The sequence below is a fragment of the Diceros bicornis genome, chromosome 7, assembly GCF_020826845.1.
Source record: "Diceros bicornis minor isolate mBicDic1 chromosome 7, mDicBic1.mat.cur, whole genome shotgun sequence".
Lineage (NCBI taxonomy): Eukaryota > Metazoa > Chordata > Mammalia > Perissodactyla > Rhinocerotidae > Diceros > Diceros bicornis.
This window is the reverse complement of record NC_080746.1, coordinates 48623667-48646140: the sequence shown is the minus strand read 5'-3', so window position 1 is coordinate 48646140 and position 22474 is coordinate 48623667. Positions and strand designations below refer to the sequence as shown.

The following is a 22474-nucleotide window of genomic DNA, read 5'->3' as shown; positions in this document are numbered from 1 at the left end:
ATCCTTTTGAAACCCGAGGCGTTATTTACACACACTCGGCTGCAACACAGAATCCCTTCATTAAAAGAGATTTTTACACTTATCTGTATGTAAAAATAGAAAGATTTGAATAAGACTATGTATTTTTTTTTCTTATGCTGAATTACTGGTTACAAAAGAAAATTGTAGAAATTCACTGAACGATAGTGAATGATTTTCACTAAAGCTAAACTGTGTCTCCTCAAGTGAGTGGCACTCACTTGACTGTCGTCTTCTTTGTCCTCCAAAGCAGGAAGGGGCTGGCTGTGACACTGTGCTGAAGGCCAGCAACATGGGACACTGAAGGGCTTGTTTCCTAGTGGCAGTGGCAGCTGCCAAGGTGATTTAATAGCTATTCAAAGGCCTTTTTTTCCTGCTTCCCAGTTCTCAAGGAGCCAATCTAACTTTAGCTCCTTTTGGGGGGCACTGGTTCAAGTGGGGAGGAAGCACACTGTTGGAGTAGCACACAGCTGTAAACAAAGGTAATAGATGCCTTTATTTCCCTAACCTTAGCCATGAGCTTGGAGAAACTGTGCATATTAGACTGAAACCACAGGAGAGGGTTTAATTTTCCATTTGGATCCTTATAGAGATCATAGGATTGTGCTTTTTCCAAGGCAATTTATCACCGATCCGTCCATCTGTCCATCTGTCCCCTCCCAATCCCCAAGGGCAGGCAAAGGGCTAGGTGCTTTATATATATATATACACACACACACAGACACTAGAGCAGAGTAATAAAGATTCAGACCTGGGCTTGAATATTGGCTTCACCATGCAGCAGCTGTGTGATGTAGGGCGGGTTTCTCAACTCTTTAGTCTTAGTTTCCTCATCATAAAAGGGGGGTCAACATGTTTGGCTTATCTCTCACTGAATTAGTGTGGGGATTAAGTAAGATAAAGTGCCTAACATGTACCCAGCGTCTGATAAATAGTAGGCATATAAGGTAGCATCATTGCCATTTTACGTATGAGAAAACTGAAGTTCAGAAGAGGTGAGTGACATATGCAAGATCTCAGATCTAGTAAGTGATGGAGCCAAGACTCCACCCTAGGAGTGGGAGAAACATATGTGCTCCTCGCAGTAGCATGTTTCTCCTTTAATGAGATCACAGTCTAGGGAGGAAAACAGTCACCTAGGCTTGGAGTTTCCTACAATCACTGTAACTGAAGTGCTATGAGAGGAGGGGGCAGAGCTGTGGGCCAGGAAAGCTTCTAGGAAGACATGGTACCTGAACTGAGTCTTGAAAGACCTTTGAGAACCTCTTAGAATGTGAAGGAGGAGGAGATAGCATTCAGATTGAAGAAAGGGCTAGTGCAAAGGCAGGGAGAAATGAAAGGGCAGGGTGCTCCCTCAGGCTGCAGCCTGGGGTCTGTAGGGGAAGCGTCAGTGGCCGGCAAAGTCTGGATCAAGATAATCTCCTTTACCTAGTAGGTGATCAGGAGCCACAAATACGTTTTAAATAGAAGGATGAACTCAAGAGTTAAAATGGCTAGAAGTGAATCACACTTGAATCTTTTCCATTTTCCCTTGGAAACAGAACATCTCTCCCACCAGGCAGACTCCTCTGATGTTTCCATGCCAACTGACTGCTGAGGCCTGGATAGGCTAAGACTGAAGGCGGGGAGTGGTGCGGGTTAAGAAGAGAGGGCAGTGGAAAGGCCAGGGTCACACTGCGGGGGTGGGCTGGAAGGAGAATGGGGGCAGTGCACTACAGAGTGGGGATGGGGGGAGCAGCAAGAACCAGAAATGAGGACTGGGTAAACCTAGTTGTACCTGAACTTATTGCAAGCCTGGTCATTACTATACACATGCGTGTGCACACACATACACACAGACACACACACACACAAACATACAGATACAGCATTCAAACCAGGTTTTTTAAAGCTAACCTGCACTCTGAACATTTTCAAATGTATCTCACGCAATTTAAGAACTTCTAATCCATTTATTTCTTATTCACTGGAAATCAAAATATGAAACTCTGATTCTCAAGAAATCTTGCCGATCTGCATTCCAAAGTTACTTCATCTTGAACTAGGATGTTCTATTTTTGCTGAGTTTCCAAATTGTGGTATCAGATTCAAGGTTGGTTTCCAAATTCTGAGTCAATTAATGCTGAAAATGACCAAAATTGAAGGCCATCGCAGGAACTGGCCTTCCCTTTAGCTGCAAGTTTGCACTAGACTTCCACTTCAAGAAATCTGAGACTTTTTAAGCTATTGTTTTCAGGTTGATGAGGAAGTACAGTCAAAAAAAAAAAAAAAAAAGAAACGAAAAAATAATGGTTCTTAACATTACTGCACATTGGAATCACTAGGGGAGCCTTAAAAAGTAGTGATGCCTGGGGACCCACTTCAGAGATTCTGACTCAATATGTCTGGCCTGGGGTGCAGGCATCAGGGGCTTTAAGAGCTCCTTATAATTAATATATATTTGATCTTTGTTCCTGGCACAGAGATCCTAAAATGCTTGGGACTTCCTAGGTGATAAGAGCCATAAAGGTGTCTTTTGTTATTCATAACAAATCCCTTTAAACCACATCTGAGTTTCTGTTATTGGGGTAACATTTGGAAAGCCACTAAGGATTGAAGCTAGTTGCCAAGAGAACAATGTGATTAGAGGGTTAGAAATTTCAGCCCCACTCCTGACCTCTGAGGAGAGGAGAGGGGTTGGAGGTTGAATTAATCACCAATGGCGAAGGATTTATCAATCATGCCTATCTAATGCAGCCTCCACAAAAATCCTAAATGACAGGGTTCAGGGACTGCTAAGTTACTGAACCCAGTGGAGGTGCTGGGAGGGGGTTGCGCCAGGAGAGGGCATGGAGGCTCGATGCCTTTTCCCTGTAGCTTGCCCTGTGCATCTCTTCCATCTGGCTGTTCCTGGGTTTTATCCTTTTATAATAAACCAATAATCTTCTAAGTAAAATATTTTCCTTATTTCTATGAGCTGTTCCAGGAGATTACCAAACCCAAGGAGGGGTTGTAGGAATCTCTGATTTATAGTCTGTAGATTAGAAGCACAGATGACAACTTGGACTTGCGATTGGTGTCTGAAGTGTGTGTGTGTGTGTGTGTGTGTGTGTGTGTGTGTTTGCGCGCGCGCCCGCGCACGTGTAGGGGGGCAGTCCTGTGGGACTGAGCCCTTAACCTGTGGGATCTGACACTATCTCCAAGTAGGTAGAGTCAGAATTGAGTTAAATTGCAAGACACCCAGCTGGTGTCGGCGAATTGGTTGGTGTGGGGAAAAAAACCACACATCTGCTGTCAGAAGTGAAATAATAAGTGAATAGTGTAAAGAAAAACAAAAATTTTTTTCTTACAGCTCCCAGGTGATTCTAACCTGCAGCCAAGGTTGAGAAACATTGAGATAAGGCAAGAAGAGGCAGCTAGTAAAATAAACCTATTTTAGATACTCTTCTTGGCCCTTCCCAGGAAAGGAAGCCAGTGTACTAGTGACAGTGGGAGAAAGGCTGGGAACATGACCTACCCTGGCAGGGGCTCCCCATGCTTAAGAAATCCCTTTTAATCAAGACAGATGAATTTAAACTCAATGTGGGATGGTGAGGTGGGTTTGGACATCAGATTTAGATATCCTGCTAGATTGGGAGTACCCTAAAGCAAAGACTGAGTTTTTATCCTTGTGATTCTTGAACGTATCTCAGTGTCTGGCACATGAGCTATCAATAGTTGCTTATGAAATGAATGAATGGAAAAGTTTGAAGCACAAGTGTTTAAAATGAATGCTAGACCTAATTTTCACCAGACTTCTTTCTTAGCACGTTCAAGAAGTCATGGGCATGGACAACAGCAGCTTTAATGAAAAACAAAATAAAACAAACAAAAAAAGAACCACCCAGAAGCCCTCTGTAATTTCAAGTGAATTTAACAAATATTTATGGAACTTCTTTCTACTTAGACTGTGCTAGAACCTAAGAGCCACAGACTGAGCCTCCCAGCAAAAGATTAAGTTCTAGAAGCATTGACTGCTGGTTCTATATGGATCTGTGATTAGTCCACTATTTTAAGATGTCCTCACTTTAACCACTTTTTCATTGGTATAATATGGCTGATTTGGGTTTGAGTGGCTTAAAAAGTACAGCAATTGGTATTTTGGATGGGGCTAGAACAGATCATTTAGCACTTTCTGTGTTTTCAGCAGTGTTTCAAATAACTAAGTTCCAAAGGGCACTCTTTCCCAAATTTGCTTTATCCCAAGTAGCACCTGGAATTCTTGCTTAAATCCTGATTTCTAGGGGATGTTCATTACTAGGCAAACACTGTCACAGAGGGTCTGCAAGTCTTTGGAATACCTTGTCCTGCCAAGTCCTGAGTGCAGCATTTTTACAGGTTAAATGATAAAGCTGGGGGAGGGAGAAGAGAAGGAACTAGGACATAACAAATACTGTGTCTATTTTGTGACAGACACTTTTCAAGGCAATTAACACTTTTGTTGAATTTAATACTTGCAATAACCTTTTAAAATGGATATTATTATTCCTATTTTACATTAAGGAATGTTATCCCAAAGGTAATCACTCTCTTCTATCACTATAGGTTAATTTTACGTTTTTTGAATGTTATACAGATGGAATCATATTGCGGTAGACAGAATAATGGCCCCCCAAAGATGTCCATGCCATAATCCCTAAAATCTGTGGATATGTTACAGTCATGCAACAACAGGGACATGTCCTGAGAAATGCATCCTTAGGCGATTTCGTCATTGTTCGAACATCGTAGGAGTGCACTTACACAAACCGAGATGGGATAGCCTACTACACACCTAGGCTATATGGTACTAATCTTATGGGACCACCATCGTATGTGCAGTCCATCATTGCTCAAAATGTCTTTATGCAGCACATGACTGTACTTACATGGCAGAAGGGACTTTGCAGATATGATTAAGGTTAAGGACCTTGAAGTGGGGAGATTTGAAGTGGGGAGATGATCCTGGATTATCTGGGTGGGCCCAATCTAATCACATGAGTCTTTAAAAGCAGAGAACCTTTCCTGGGTAGGTCAGAGAGATGCAAGTGAGGAGTCAACTCGAAGTTCTTGGCTTTTAACATAGAGGAAAAGGGCCACTGGCCACGGAATGTGGCAGCCTCTAGAAGATGGGAATGGTTCTCAGCTGACAGCCAGCAAAACAAGCAGGAACTTTGGTCCTATAACTGTAAGGAACTGAATTCTGCCAACCACCCAAATGAGAAAGAATTGAATCCTCACCTAGAACCTTCAGAAAGGAATGCAGCCTGCTGATACCTTGATTTTAATCTAGTGAAACCCTTAATGTACTTCTAACCTACAGAACTGTAAGATAATAAATTTGTGTTTGTTTAAGCTACTAAATGTGTGGTAATTTACAACAGCATAGAAAACTAATACACATATAGTATTTTGTGTGTTTGGCTTCTTTTATGAAATATTATTTGCAAGATTTCTTTGTGCTGTTGCATGTAGCAGCTGTTCATTTTCATTGCTGTATAGTATTCCCCTGTGTACAGATACCACAACTTATTTACCTCTTCCACTGTTGATAGAAATTTGGGTTATTTCCAGGTTTAGGCTATTATAAACAATGCTGCCATGAACATTCTTGTACGTATTTTTGTTGAAGATATGTAAACATTTCTATTGTATATACCTAGGACGTATATAGGGTATAATATGTTCAACAAAAGTAAATACTGACAAATAGTCTTCCAACATGGTCACACTAATTTACCTCCCATGAGCAATGTATGAGAGTCTCCACATGCTCGCTGACACTTCCAGTGAACAGTCTTTTTAATTTTAGCCATTCTGGTGGGTAGATAGGGGCACTGGGATTTGAATTTGCATTTTCCTGATGACCAATGAAATGAACATTATTTCATATGTGAAATGACCATTTACATATCCTTTTTCATGAAATACCTGTTCAAGTCTTCTGCCATTTTTAAAAATTTGGTCTCTGTCTTTTTATTAATAACTCATGGCAGTTCTTTTCATATACTGATTATAATTCCTTTTACAGATCTCTGCATTACAAATCTTTTCCTATGTTCTGTCTTATACTTTTATTCTATTCATGGTGTCTTTTGATGAACAGAAGTTTTTATTTTAAAGTAGTTAATTTATCAATATTTTCCTTTATGGTTAGTGCATTTTGTGCCTATATTATCCTGTCTATATATCACTGGATTCACTTTGTTAATATTTTATTTTGGATTTTTGATCTTATGTTTATGAGAGAGACTGGACTATAAATTTCTGTTCTTAGAGTGGCCATGTAACAAGGTGATGTTAACATTCAAAAAGCTAAGAGGTTTCCTCTCCTTTCTAATTTCTGGAAGACTTTGTGTAAGATGCTAGGTGATTTGCAAACATTATTCTTCATAAAACCTTTTGAGTTATGTACTTATTGTCCTCATTTTATAGAGGAAGGTGAGGCCCAGAGGGAGAGGAAATGAACTGCCAAGGTCACGAAAAGCACTAAGCGGCAAAGCCAGGATTCAAATCCACGTGATTCTGACTCTAAAACCCAGGCTCTTTGCCTACTCCACTATGCTATGAACTCATGAATGAATGGCTGAATGAGTCGGTATTCTAGAGGAGCTAGCGTTTCATTCTATGACATTGCCTAATTACTTCCCGCAGAGAGGAAATACACTGCTAAAGATGACACCCCCCCCAAAAGTTTTATTTTTGAAACCCATCATATTCAGCCTTTTAAATCTCCTCTATTTCCTACCCCTCACCTATTGTCACATCCTGGAGCAGAGTCTGGATTCCAAATAATATAGTATTATTTTCATCTGTTTTTTTCAACTAGCTTTAGCTGCATCCTTGAGGGCATATTGGATCCATCTTTCCACTTCTGACAGCATCCTACATAGTATTTTGCAATTAATAGTCACTCAAGAAAAACTTAAACCCATATCCTTTCCATTATACCATAGTTGCTGAGGTTAGTCAGAAGGTCTTGCAATCCTCCCATCCTGTATGCAGCAGCCCGTAGCAGGAAACCTCATGCCTCTTTGCTAAGGATGCTTGGTCAAGGAAGGGTGTGACCCTACAGTTCAAATTTGAGCCATCATAACTTCATGACAAGAATCCACTCACCGACCATCTTTAAGGTCCTCATTTATTATTGAGGGGGATGCATTATACATTAAGTGACTATAATTTCTAGCATAAAACTTATAGGACTTTCTATAATAATGATAAGTACTAATAGAATTAAGGGAGCATATATGAAATCAAGTATAACCAATAAAGTATGGTATTTCCAGAAACCCTGGACAAGGTTAAGAGCAGGGATTTGGCATCAGACAGAACTGAGTTATATTTGTTCTCCTTTGCTCTTTAACTTTGGGCAATAACATTAACTATCCAACCTTGGTTCTTTTAACTGTAAAATGGTAATAATAACGATACTCTCTTGTAGATATTATGAGATTTAAATTCTCGTCACCATCCTTGTCCTCAGGATACCTGACTTCATTATATAATCAAGGACTCATAAGAATTTAGTGTGTTGTGGAGGTGGGAGTAGTATGGGAGCATCCATTTATGAAGGAAAAGGCAGGAACAAGGAATTTTAGGAAAAGAGAAAAGTGTCATCATCTTATAAAGAGCCAACAATGGGGTTTACTCAACTTAGGCCTTTTAGAAAGTGGGGAAACTCTCCACTGACCTGGATTTTCACAGCAACCAGAAACACAGAGACCCCTTCCTGATGACTAACTCCTCCTTAACAGGAAGGCAGGGATGAAACAGTTTAGAAGCCACTGGAACTGGTTTAAGAGCTTTGTCTGGAGAGTAAGAATTACAAAGTTAATTTACATGAGAATTTATATTTTTATAATAGAAGTCACTAGAAGTTATCAAATATCCTGTTTATTATAAAGTTCTATTCAGTTCACATCACATTTTCTCATTATTTTACCGATGGAATCAGATTTTTAAAAAAACTGTGGGATCCTGCATCTAAATGGCAAATCAGCATTTTTAAGAAAATTAAGGGGGAACAAGACCATGAAGTAAGCAATCTGGTCTGAAACAAAACAGCATATACAATGTTTTAAAATACAACAGAAGATAATATAAGATGGTGACATCTTTTAAAAGAATCTGTTTTTAAAATGAAGAATGACATAAATATAAAATAAATGAAAGCATGATTTTAAAACTAATGAAAAATTATTTTGATGATGAAAAGCTCCTTCTTACCTTTTAATAAGCATCACTAAAAAGCACCAATTTACCACAGAGAATGGGTCTAGGCTTCTTACTTAATGAAAAAATGGTATAAAAAATGAAGAAGGTATGCGAGAAAAAAGAAAATATAAAAGATAGCTTTCTTTGTCAAGAAAAGACAAAGGTTAAAAATGCATCCCAAGCATCTTAGTTAGAATCATTTAGAACCAAAAAATTTAGGATTAGGAATTAAACAATTTAACCATCACAATCTTTCTCTTAATTTCTTTAGCCATGAGCAGAATTATATGGATAGAAGAAATATGGAGATGCAGCTGGTGAGGTTTTAAAAATTTAAATTTTAAAATTTGGAGTACTTTTCCTGATGCTCAGATTATGTTTTTATTTTCCTTTTGGCATTAAAATGCCCTTTCTTATATATAATGATGGTAATAATAAAGAGCAATCGATTAAATATATATATTATAATTTGTATATGTGTTTATTATTTTTAGAATTCTTACTTGATGAAACTAAGTTGTCAACCCCATGTCAGGCCCCTGATTTTTTTTTATGCTAATGTTGCTAGTCAGGGAAATCTAATGAGTCTTGCAGCCTCTGCATTTAGGAAATGACACCTGGAAAGGACACCAACACCCAACAGGTTCCAGTGATTTCCAGAGTCCTCCAAGGCACTTTGATACATTTTTTAAAAAAATTTAGGACTGAGGAGCAAGGGGAGGAGGCAGAAACTTTTGCAGAACAGGCAGACTCAAGCGCACTGCAGGTGCTAACTAAATGCAAAATAATGACGCTACTTAGCTTTTGAAAGATTTCCTTCAGTAGAGTGAGATGACTCAAAGCTCAGGGCACATGAGAATTTAAAGTTTCTTAAGCACTAAGAGGGCTGAAAGATAATGTTTCTACATATCACAAATGCAGGCATATGGATAATTTATATAAAGTACTCTTTTAGGTCAAAGGCAAAGCTTGGATCCTCGAAAATGTTCCCAACACTGACTTTGTGTCTCCTACACTTACTGCACTACATACTAAGGAAAACTCACGTGCTTTCTGTTTAAAGCAAAACGTCCTAAACCAGGTGTCAGCAGGACTGGCATCAGAGGTGTGGGACTGTGATACTTAGCATTATGCTCTGCTCTCACTGTCGTGATATTCTAATATTTGAACCAGCCCTACATTTTCATTTTGCACCGGGCCCCACAAATTGTGTAGCTCGTTGTGGGTATCAGGCTGCATGTTCCCCCACGTGTGGGGCACTGTGTGTGACAGAACCTTCAATTGTGCTCTTTGATGTGGAGCTTTATATGTATAGGGCTACGCAGGCTGCAGACTCTGTCTTGGCAGAAGAGGGGCAGAGAATTCGTTCATATCGTTGTAATGGTCACAGCTCAGTGGGAACTTACTCTATTTAATCACAAATCTACATGCTCTGGGCATCTTCAAACTAGAGTACAGGATCTGAAGTGACTGTATGACATTCAACTGCTCGTTCAACACTTAATAATGCATAAGCAGTCGTGTAAAAATGATGTACTATGTTAACATGGCAGTCAATGAAACAGGAGGCAAACACTAGCAAAAGATCCAGGTGAGTTGTGTGTTTGCACATCTTTAAAGAGAGTGGACTGAGGCGAGGGCTTGGTATTACTCTATAATTGGAGAAAAGAGTAGACAGCTTAATCCTCTGAGCCTCAGATTCCTCATCTGAAAACTGTGGGAAAATAAGAACTGCTGACAGACATATTGTATCAGATCAAATAAAATATATTTATTTGAAATATATTTATTTGAAAGCCCTTCAGTAAAGCCACATGGCACCGTAGGTAGGGGCACAAGACAGCGGGCTTAGGTTCTAGTTCCAGTTTAGCCTCTTACAGGTAAACTGCAAACCTGGCCTCCATTTTCTCTTATTTACAATGGGGATAAAAATAGCACTTATCTCATAGGGTTTTTGTGAGAATTAAATAAAAGAATCCACATAAGGTGCTTAGCAAACTGCCTGGCATAGACTAGGATGCAATTATGATTTATTATTTTACTATTATTTTTAATATTTGTAAATAATAATATTTAATATTAAGTATTTTAAAAGTACTTGTGAATGTTTGTTATTGCTACTGTTCTATTGATTTATAATAAAAAGGAATATGGATTTGAAATCTAACCTATATTAAATATGGCATTTGTTTGGCTAAATGAGTTAAAAAAAACTTTCTTAGATGGTTATCTATACTGAACAGGACAGCCTATTCATCCGATCAAGAAGGGACAAGGACCTTTGTTAGGTGGGGAACCATTCGCAAGCCATGAGGTAATTAAGTAAAATTTTAATTAAAGTTAAATGCTCTCCAATCTAGTGACATCTATAATTCATTCACTTGATTGATTCAGCAGTTACCATATGCCAGACTGTGCAGATACAGACTGTAACCAGGCAAATCTCCATCCAAGAGGTGCTCACCGTCCAGTGGAGGGGACAGGGGAGTCAACAGGCAGGAAGAGGAGAAGTGTGAAGGTTAGAAGAGAGTTTATGTGGTGCAGAGGAAGCCAGAAGAGCTCGTGCTTAACTCAGTCATGGATGGTTCTCCTAGTACCTTTTCTGTTTAATCATCATCTTCAATTGCTATTCAAAAAGTTCCTTCAACAGGTATTTAAAGAATTCCTATCATGTGTCAGGCACTGTTTCAAATGCTGAGATTAAAGGACAAATGTCTTGAGTCTATTCCCCTGCTTCTAACCTAATCTCATGATTTAGGGTGAGGATTTCCTCAATTTTTCATGCCCTCACCTCTCACCTGTTCTCTCCTGTGAGCATCCTGAGTCCCATCTTTTATCGTTCCGCTCTCTTTTCTAGCGAGCGCGGTCTGGATTGTTCTAAGAAGTAGTAATTTTGGGTTAAGAGGCCAAGCATGCTTTGGAGATATGAGATTTCTGGAAACATGACTACCAAGGGGTGTGGGGTGAGGAGCAGAACTGACGTGGGTAGAGTGACCTTTGAGCGCCTTAAGGGCAGAAAAGATGCCGTATTAATCTTTTTAGCCCCAGGGCACAGTATAATGTAAGGTGGATGGTTATGGCTCAGAAAAGGTTTTCTGGATGAATAAATGAGTGAATGAATGAGGCCCCACCATTAATAAAAATGATATCTGGATTCTAGAACTTGAGATAGAGGGAAAATGTGGTGGTCAATGGAAGGGTCACCCATGGTACTTTTGTCCCTCATCCTATAGAAATCTAAAAATTAAAAACCTTTTTAAAATCAGGGCCAGCCTATGATTTCAGGGGAGGAGAAAACTCCCCCAGAGCCCCAATGACTCCCCCTCCTTTCTATTTCTGGCATAAAATTAGCTGCCTGAAGACAAAGCCTTTTATTCCGCAATTAAGGATGCAATTAAAAATGCAAATGCATGAAAGAGTGAGTATAATGCTAATGAGTCTGAAAGTATAAATGAAGACTCTAAATCTATTCTGCATTAAAGGAGGCATCAGCTTAGGAGGCAGGCTCTCAGCAATACAGAGGTAAAGGATCTCCCTTTTACCTAACGAGTCCCATCTGGCAGGCTCTTTCATAGACTTAGCTTAACTTACTCCTAACAACAAACCCATGAACTAGGTATTATGATGTCCATTTTATAAAGGAGAAACTCAAGTTTTAGCAATTGACAAGCTGTGAAGTCTGGACTAGAAGCCATGTCTATCTGGAGGGAGTCAGTATAAAGTAGAAACCAAACAGAAGGTCTATCAATATGAATTTAACCTGTGTCCCTACAAGATTAACGTCATCTTTGCTGTACTGTAGTACAACGAGCATGGGCTTCAGGGAGAGACATACCGGGGTAAAGAATATGGCTTGGCCACACAGCATGTAGATTATTTTTAAAGCTCTTTGGCCTTCTACAAGGTTCCTCCCCTGTAAAATGGGGATAATAATCATATCTGTGTCAGAGCACTGTGCAACGTTTAAATGAAGTCAAGAGTAAGACACTGGCACATAAGCTCTGGCTCCCCGATGTGGCTCAAGTCAGCCCATCCTGACTTTGCAATGCCCTCTCCAGATCTTCCCAGGTCTAGACCTTCTCCAGACTTTCTGCCTCATCCTGTTAAATTGTTTCAGGTACATGGCCATGTCTCTCCCAGTAAGATTTTAAGGGAAATAAGAAACTCTGAATCCAAGGTGCTGCAACAGATCATATTTCTGAATGAATAAGTGATGATTTTGCTAAATAAGAATCTATGACTGAATGAATGAGAGGCAATAAAGATGTCAGCCAGCCCTGTGCCAAGGACTGCACAGGGGGTGCACACAGCTAATTGTAACATGTCCTCTGGGGAGAGCTGCTGAGAAAATGGTAGGTCCAAGTTGGACGGGTAGAAGACAAAAATCTGAATTGTAATAAAGTCCACAGATTTCATGGCTTTGCCTTAAATGCCCCTGAGAAATCCACAGCCAAGTGAAGTTGGAGGCAGCTGCATTCCACATTCTTCCTTACCATCCCCAGGTTACTGACCAGCAGTACAGTGGAGCAGGAAGGGGTGCGGAAGGATATGTACTGTTTAAACAATAATAATAATAATAATAGACCAGAGTCTTTTACTTATGTGATTATATAACTTTCTTCTCCCTCCAAAATCAATCAGGTGAAAATATCCTTCCTCTACAATACAAACCCAACAGGATGAAGAATCCTGGATGGGATTTATTTTTTCAACACTGCTTTCAAAGTAATTTCCAGCCTTATGTCTCTGGAATAGGAAGACTAAGAGTGCTGAGAAGCAGACACAGGATGAGGGGCCCTGCCCCTATCCCAAGTCCTCTCACTAAGAGGATATAGGCTGTATGTGCTTATCTAAATCTAATATTGAATTAGGCCCCACTTTAAAGAGAGTCACAGAGTTCAGCAGGCAAGTGAAGCAGGCTGAAAGGCCTTGCAGTGCCAGATGTGTCCCGGAAATCCCAGTCCCTGTAGGTAGTGCCTGTGTCCTTAGGACATGACCAGACTCCACGCACTTGGTGGCAGCCTAGCTTCTCTTGGATTTCCATAGGATTGAGTGCTCAGAGATCTTGGCTTATAGTCTAATTTTTTTCTTTCACATCTGTATAGGAAAAAGAGTTTAGGAATTAATTCATTCAACAAATATTTACTAAGGAGATTTCTTTATGTCAAGCACCGAGGCATAAGCACTAAGGATATAATAAAATTAAGACTTTAACTGGGATTTGCAAGTCGAGTATTGAATGATATTTCCATTTCAAGGAGCTTTACCATGGAGCCTTGATAAAGACCAGAATGATCACTATTTTAACAGATTAGTTTTAAATACCAGTGGACTTCTGGGCAGATTTCACTGTAGGAAGACTTATAGCCATGTTGTAAAGATTAAAATAAGATAATTGCAAGGTATATAACACATGAGGTATCAGGAAATGATAGTCATAATAATGATCTGCACACTATTTGAATTGCCTAGAGATATAGACTATGAGCATCCTGAGGGAAGGAGGTCTGTGTTCTTATTTATCTCTGTATCCTTAACATCTACTGCAGACTGGTACACTGTAGGTAAGTACATAAAATTATGTTTGTTGAATGAAAGAATCAATGCACTAATAAATCAATGTATGAATGACATGTTACAAAATGCAGCAGGAAGCAGACCTAAGAGCATTTGTCATATTATAGCCTTTGAAGCAAAAACTATCTTAGAAAGCAGCAAGTTTGAGCTACCAGTTTAAAATGTGGACTTAGAACCACTGTAAAAAAGAATCAGTCCTTCAAATTCAGAACAGGAAACTGTGAGCAGAGGACTTGGAGGGAGTAAGGAATACAGAGGGAAAGTGGAAGAAATCATGGGGTTACGGAAACTGATGACATTTATGAAGAACTGGAAGGGGGAGTTGTAAACAAAGTGACTCTTGCTTATCTCTGTCTCCAATTGAATTCTTTTCAGATTCTGCCTCTGCGTAGACTCTTGTGGGGGATGAGAAATGCCTGATGAGTTGACACAACTGGGCATTCTGGAGCCACGGAATCCTGGCCTCCCCCTTCAGCTTTCATGGGGGCTAGAGGAGAGAAAATGTGAAAGGTCGCCAGGAGGTCTGTCCTCCTTCCCTTGCTGAAGGAGAAAGCAAAGGGACAAGGAGGCTCATCCCTCTGCTGTGAAAACAGTGCCTTATTCACAAACAATTCTATAGTCTCTCTGTCCTGCAGGGGAAAGGCTGCTTTTATAACAAATGATAAATATCACCAACATTTATCAATTGCTTCCCATGTGCCAGGTATTCAAATTCACTATTTTATTTAATCATTGCAAGCACTTTATGGGATCCTATTACTATTCCCATTTCACAGATAAAGAAGCTAAGTCCAGAGAGATTGACTTGTCCAAGATCACTGAGCTAGTAAGTGGCAGAACCAAGATCCAATGTTCGTCTGGTAGAATCCAGCAACTGTGCTCTTAAACACTGCTCTATAGTGCCTCACACACAGGATCTATACTCACGTCCAATTCAGTTCTGTGATCTTGGGGCAACTATTTAACTTCCCTGAATCTCAGTTTCTTCATCTGTAAAATGCAGGAAATATCCTCTGACTCTTCAGGTTGTTAGGAGAATCATATGGGGAAAAGTATGTAGAACACTACTAACATAATGGGGGACCCATAGAAGCTGCTGGACAAATGCCTCCCTCCACTTCCACTTCCTCATGTGTATCAGGGATAACTGCCTTCCAAGCTGGCTAGAACATCAAGGGTCTGGGGACCCCAGAGATGCTAAATGTAGTGTCGTGAAGATGTGCTCTCCTGCCTGTCTGTGTACTGTCGCCTGCGGGGAATACTCCTTGCTTACTTCATCTGCAAGCTGTAGATCATGACCTATTAGTGAGTTATTAAATCAAGTTAATGAGTTGTGACCTTCATTTTTTAAAAAAAAGAGGGAGACAGAACGGAAGATAACACAGTATACTGTACATAAAAAATGCTAGTACAATTTAATGAAAATTTTCTTTCAGTTTTATGTGTGTATGTATCTACTGGGTCATGATGAAGAATGTATTTCTTACTTTGAGTAACAAGACTTGAAGGCCTTTGGGTTAACTCATACAAAATCTTCAAGAATCAATTGAAGATATCCTTGCATTAGGAAGCAATAAAGGTTCCAGGCCTTTCTAGAGCTAACTTTTCACATCACACTGCATTGTGATTGTCTTCCCCTCATCTGTCTCCCCCACTAGACACGAGTTTCTTGCAGAGAGAAAACATGACTTTTACTGCTGGGTCCTCAATGTCCATTATAGGTCATGGCACAGAATATATACTCAAAAGATGCTTGAGGAATGCATAAATAAATCATAGCAACTGACTTTTAAACCCAAGTTCACAACAGAAAGGTTATTCACTTGAACTCTCAAAACCGATACTTTTTATTAATGAGAGAATATGGGCCAAGTTTCTCTTTTACATCCTTTCCTGTGACCTTTTACTCCCTACTGTGGGGTTTACGTGCTTCTCTTTCCTACCTCTCCATTCTCGCAGTGTTCCCAGGTGCTCCTGCTCTCCTTTATCAAAAGGAAGGATCTTTCCTTAGCTGTTTGCACTTTTTAATCCCCTCTATCTCTGACCTTTCTCAGCAGCATTTGGATATAAAGGTCCATTCCTATTAGTAGTAGGAAAAGCTTTGTTCTGTTACAGATGCTTTTACCAGCTGATAGATAAGAAGGGAGAGCATATTTTCGAGGCAGGGAGACCTCAATCTGCCCATGTAGAGAGCTCAAAGTACATGCAACAAAATCCAAATTCCAGTGGCTCAGGAGCCCACGTGCATCTACATATGAAGAATTGATAATGTACTTGTAAAGCATTTTGAAAAATATTTTATTCACATTTTTAACATTTTATTTACTTTTAAGGTTCTACAACTATATGTGTTTCACAATGCAGGAAATACACAATACAAATAGCCCACGAAATCAAATATATCCAAACCATTCACATAGAACATGTACAGTATTATCATTAGCAACAATCAACTCCATTTGTACAGCACCACCAAAGCGCTTCTAGCACCTTACACAAAAGATTAAAAGAAGGAAAATAATTACAACTAGACTGGGAAATAGAGAGGATTAGCTCAAGTTGAAAACACTGCCTGGCTCAAATGTGAAAGTTCCCCATCCCACCCCTTCAACACTTTCAGGCAAACAAATTGCTGTCACCTGGGAGGATCATTTCTAGTAGGGGAATGAGGCCAGCTTCTGCACGATGCTGAGAAGGGCAGCCTCTTGGACAGGGCCAAAGCAGCGCTAGGGTTGGGAATGTGACTGTGTGTGTATGTGTAGATGGAAGAGGAGGGAACTCTAAAAGGAAGGGTGGTTTGTAGTGCAGACAAATATTCTACTAAGTCAGCTAAATTGTTTATCACAGAACAAAGAGCTTGCTTGCTTTCTCATTTAGGTTTTGGCTTTGTGGAAGAATGCCAATAATACTAAAGAAATCCCATATGTCCTATAGCGCAGTTTATTCTGCATAAAAACCCCAAAGAGGTTTATGTTTGAATTTCTCCTCTCAGCTAACCTTTTCCTTAATCTAAGAGTCCAGCGCTGTGCTGACAGAAGCAGATTGGGAATCGTAGCTAAAGTAAGTTCAACAGCTGATACCACATAAGCTGAGCCCTTGGGAGGTGCAGTGAAGCGGGGTGAAGGGAGGTAGGCGATCTGACTCTGGTACCCAATAGCTGTGGGGTCCTGGGCAAATCTTTTCCTTCCTGGGGCCTCAGTTTCCTCTTCTGTAAATTAAACAGTGGACCTAGGGATAGCTAAGGTTTCTTTCAGCCCTAGAATTACATAAAGATAAGCAGAATGAAGAGAATAATACTCCAGGATGTCACTCTCAGATTAAAGAGACATGCTCATCATCTGATATTTATATACTTGGAGAAACCCTGCTACTCATTTATTCTGAGAGAGCAACTAGCTGATTTTCTAAAATAAGCACAGCCAATTGGCACTAGCTCTATCCAAGTGCTCCAGATAAAGCGAGCATCTCTATGAAAATCCTATAGCCAAAATTTGTCTTAAAAAACCCCCAAAATAACAAAGGTACAAACTTACCGAATCCTTTTTAGTAAAGATTCCCCTTAGGCCTTTCTAGTTCATTTCATTTTATTGCTTTTTTTTTTTTGCAGGGTGAGGGTGTCTGTTTTATCACATTGCATAAGAACAAGGCCAGGGGATCTTGTAAGTTTTTTCTCTCTGATTTTACTCTATGCACGGCCCATATCCCTTCCAATTCTATGCTCTAACAGTCATTTAGATGCTGAAGTCAGCCCTCTATGTACAAAATAAGTATTCATAATTGAATATTGGAAACCAAATACCAGTTTTGTATACCTCATTTTGTAAATGAGAAATCATTCGGAGAATTTCCCATGAAGCGTCAGCTACTTTTAAGCCTCATTTAAAAGCAGTTCCTCCTTTCAATACAACCTCCAACTGTTAGAATGTTAACAAGATAACATTCTTTATTACCTTGAGACTTCCTCTCTTTTGTATGTTGTACTTTTATTTATCATTTTAGAGAATAAAGGTTTGAGTCTGATTAATACTACTCTTTCAAATGTCTATTAGTTTTACATATATCATATCACTTCATTTAATTTTCCTAATCTTCTACAACTAATTAAAGGACTAAGGTATTACCAGTATATTTTCAGCAAACTTCTTCTAATACATTAATATTTTTATGCATTATATTTTTTAACAAGATATCAAAAATGTGATTTTTCCTCCCAGTTTTATTTCATATAACCATTTCATTTTCATTAACTGATTTATCTCTATCCTGTTAACCTAATTGGCTTTTCCCAATTTGCTACCCAAGAACAAAACATTTCAAGATCAAAAAATATTCTGTATCACAAAGACCAGCAACACAACACAAGTAAGGAGAACAGAAATAGCCACTTTCCATCATATTTGCGACATCACCGCGAGACATGTTCTAGGTGGTTCTTAAAAGTTCCTTTCACAGATTACACTGAAGTGTATCAAAATAATCTTCAAAAATGCAGTTGGACAAATTTGGAACATTAATATTCTGATTTTCTTTTTAATTTAAAATCTCAGGGCTTCTGAGGTACTGGAACTCCCTGGAATAAGAAGGGACTCTATGCTTGTCAGAGTGGCCAGCAAATCAAGGCCCTCGAGAACCTGCCGCCTTCTGGAATCCTGCTCCCTTCTTGGCCCTGCTGTGCCTACCTAATACACACAAAAGATAACTTTATAGCCAAAGCAGAATCAACAGGACAAGTCAATTCAAGTACATAGTTTAGTGTCTATAACATGCACCTCATCCCAGGAAAAGACAGTGAAATTTCAGGTGAGGAGGATATGACCTCAGGTAGGAGTCAGACCAGATTCTGGGGCAGAGTGGGGAGACGGGAACACAGTGAGGATGGGCATGGGTCCTCCTCCATTGGCACCTGGATTCATTTTGATCATTAATTGTGCATCACTTTCCCCCTCTGGCTGTTGATATTTATATTGTTTTTTAAAGTACAGTCAGCACTGATGAAGTATATCTTGGAAGGAATATAGGAAGCTTGTGCTAAGAAGAGGTGCATGTTATAGTTTAGTGATGATGGGTCTTACTCAAGAGTTTATGGGGATGAAGAACAGGAAGACATTTCAAGTTTAATCAATCATTTTTTTTTTCTGGTAAATTAATGAGTTTTGTCAGGCAGGGAACAAGTAATGTTTGTGTTCTGAGAAACAACTGGTAATGAGATGCCACAGAAGAAAGTTTTTCTGTCAAAACTTGTTAGGAAAAAACACATAACTCTTTAAAAAAAGAGTGCTTCTGATTTCAAATCAATACACCAGAGTTAATGCAATAGATATCAAGCAAGTCAGGAGGTGATACAGGGATATTTTCGTCCCATATTGATGGTGAGCAAATGTCCAGGGCTTTGGTCCACATATTCAATTTAGGATTTATTAGAACTGAAGATGTTTCTTCTCATTCTTTTTACTGCAACCTGTGCGAAGAACCCCGGATCATAGCATGGTCAAAGAATAACTTATCAAAAGTAAGGACCTTTAACTAATTGAATATAACATTTCACACATTTCTTCAAAATGGTTAAACTTAAGGGTTTACAGTGGTGTATTGATGAGCATGGGTTAATAAGAACAAATGTTCTATTGCTGCAAGGTGGATTGCTCACAAAGTGCAGATCACAGTAAGAAATGCTCTGTTGCCTACCTGACATAGAGGGAACGTTTCTGATTGGTTCGCAGGGACCCGGACCCGGAGCTCATGCTGTGGTTCATCATCTGCTCTCGTAGGTCATGGATTTTGGCCTCAAATCGAGCGTAATCTGGGAATGGAAACAAAGGTGGCAAATTTGGTTCTGTGCCTTCAGAGGTAGAAATGCTGTACACCCAAAGCAGCCCTTCGCCCTTGTTGTTCTCCCTTTGCTACACAACAGGGAGATGCACAGTTCAAGAACGGTGGAACACTGAGGGTCCGCTTACTTAGTATTATTTATTTGCAGACATTCACGAGAGGAAAAGAGCAAATCAGGTATTTCCCCAAACGTAACTAGAAAACATACTGCCATCAAATCCCCAATATGTGAAAAGTCCACTGGGGAGGAGGTGGGTGTGGTTACAAATGGGCAATACAAGGTACCCTTGTGATGGAGATGGTCCCTGTCTTGACTGTGGTAGTGGACACAGGCAGCTGCACATGTGATAAAATGGCACGTTTATGGCAGCTTAGTAGAGCACTGTAGTGCAAGTTTTGGTCAGAGCTTTGCACAGACTTCACACAGCCCTCATTAGCATTTTTCAGAGAAGAAAACAATCTGGCCTGGGACACAGAGCAGGAACTCTTAGCTTCTTCTGATCCATGCTCCACACTGTCACTTGCTAAATTCCACACATCACCCCCCTGAGAACCACTAAATCTCCCACCTGTTCCCAGGACTCCTTCCTTTACAACTTTGATGACTTCACTACCACATAGAAACCTGAAACCCCACCTCTACCTGCCCCCCTGAAACACCCAATTCAGAGCCAGTCTTGACCCCATTGGACCACTTTGCGACTTGATTGTACTTATCACACCCAATTACTGTTATTTGTGCAGTTGCTCATCTTCCCCACTAGACTGAGCTCTCCGAGGGCAGAAGCACGTCTTGCTCTCCTTGGAATTCCCTGTTCCTAACATAGCGTCTGGAATGCAGGAGGCATTTAATAATAAGTGCTCAATGAACGTTTTCTGAAGGAATGAATGAATAATGAATGAAGAAGTGAGCAGAATCATGAAATGAATTCAGTTATAAAGTGCCTGCAGGAACTGAAATTGCCCGTTTTCAATGTTAAGGTTTTTCAATGAAGAAAGACAACATGCTTCTCCTCTAGAACTTCTTTTTTCAAGGCTAACTATCCTGTCTAATTTCAACGCTTTATTCCTGTCTAAACACTGCCATTCCAAAATCTGCTGTTTTTTTTTAATTGTTCTTTCCGCATTCTCTGTGCTCTCCCTATCTCTGTCATGTCAAACATTGCAAACAGTTCTCTGATACTTAACTATATACAATCAGCACTTTGTAAAGCTCTTCTAGGTGCCACATTTTATATATCACAACAAGATACTTGCTTTAATAATAAACTATGTTCTCCTTACTGTATGGCTCATTAGATCCCCAAAATGTTTTCTGCCATGCTTTTGAAATGTTTGTTCTACTTTGTATTCTATGGTGTTTACATTCCCAACTATAGATGGAGAAGTATTGTATTGTATTGTATTTTGCATTTATCTTTATTGGAATACATACTGTTCTCAACTTCTCCATCTTGCCAATCATGTTAACTACAAATCGTTTGTTCAAAAATGCTTAGCTACCCCTCTCTTTGCTCCTTTAGGAAAAACACAACTTAAGTATAAGTAATTTCATCAGAGCAAAAACAATAAGATCTGGGTTTACAAATATAAATGGGGTGTGTATGTGCATGTATGAGTGTGTGTGTGTGTGTTATGTGCGTGTGAGAGACAGAGAGAGAGAGAGGACGGGGCTATGTCTCCAGCTTCTCAGACATAAACAAGTTTAGAGTGAGAAATGCTAGAGAAATAACAAGAAAGCAGGTACGTATATTGTGAAATATAAGAATTAAAAAAAATTTTTTTTATTGCGGTAACTTTATGTTTTATAATAGTACTGAAAATTATATTTTTCAAGTTAAAACAAAATCTAATACTACCATGTCCATTTAATCTTAATCTCTTCTCCTTTCTCCAAATGTCTTATTCACATCTATGCCCTCCCCTTTCAAATATTTTTCAGTCAAATTCCTAACATTCAGGAGAACATTCAAATGAGATTTTAAAGTGCTCCAATCTTTATATCATCTAAACAGGAATTCATGTTTACTGAGCACCTGCAGTGGGCTAGTACCTGTGCTACATACTTTAAAAATTATATTATTTTTCCTAACAAAGCTCTATTACTTAAAGATGAAGAAACGGGTTCAGAGAGGTTAATTAACTTCACCAAAGTCACAGAGCTTCTAGGTAACAGAGCTTATTGGACGCGGAGCTAGCATTCAACCTTGGATGTCTATGAGACCAATTTGTTTTCATGACATCATAACACCTAGTATAACACCAGAATTCTCCCTTAGAACCTAAGACCTCCCCAATTCTCCAGCCCTACCTCTTGACACCTTGCTCTCCTTCCTCTCATCTACTGTATTAAGTCTGTGCATGCTGGTCTTCTTTCAAGCACTGTAAACTCCTTAGAGAGTTCCCCAAATCTCAGAGTCTATCATTCCTCCTTCCCTATACACAGGATTGTACCAGGTACTTGGCATACAGTTTTGAATAAGACAGAACCTGAAGGAGTTTGCTTCCAGAGTGGGACACTGACAAGGAAACTAAGCCGGGAGACTGCACTAAAGAAGTAGCACCTTATTTTGTTCTGCTTTGCATGAAATAGGTGCCTGGTAAATGCTTTTAAAATTACAAGTTATTTATTTCATGTTTCTTGGGATGTTTCTTTTTCCTCTCTATAAATGATAAGCCATTAAAAAAAAAATCCACGTTCTTGGGTATCTAAGTCCACTTGTTCCTGACTAGACACATTCATATTGAGACTGTGTCATTTGCTTTCACTTCGACATGGTGAGTGATAATAGGAGACAGGGTACAAGATTTGGGTTTCGTAGATGGGGTCAGAATC

General features: G+C 39.4%; 1 protein-coding gene across 11 annotated transcripts in view; it reads right to left on the bottom strand.

Moving 5' to 3' along the window:
- The window catches only part of DLG2 (discs large MAGUK scaffold protein 2), a 1867373-nt gene that overhangs the window by 127016 nt on the left and 1717883 nt on the right, over positions 1 to 22474 (bottom strand). For all 11 annotated transcript variants that reach the window (XM_058545485.1, XM_058545490.1, XM_058545494.1 and 8 more), the window contains one exon: positions 19495 to 19609. In XM_058545485.1, coding sequence (XP_058401468.1) covers positions 19495 to 19609 — 115 coding nt within the window. The remainder of the gene's footprint in view (positions 1 to 19494; positions 19610 to 22474) is intronic.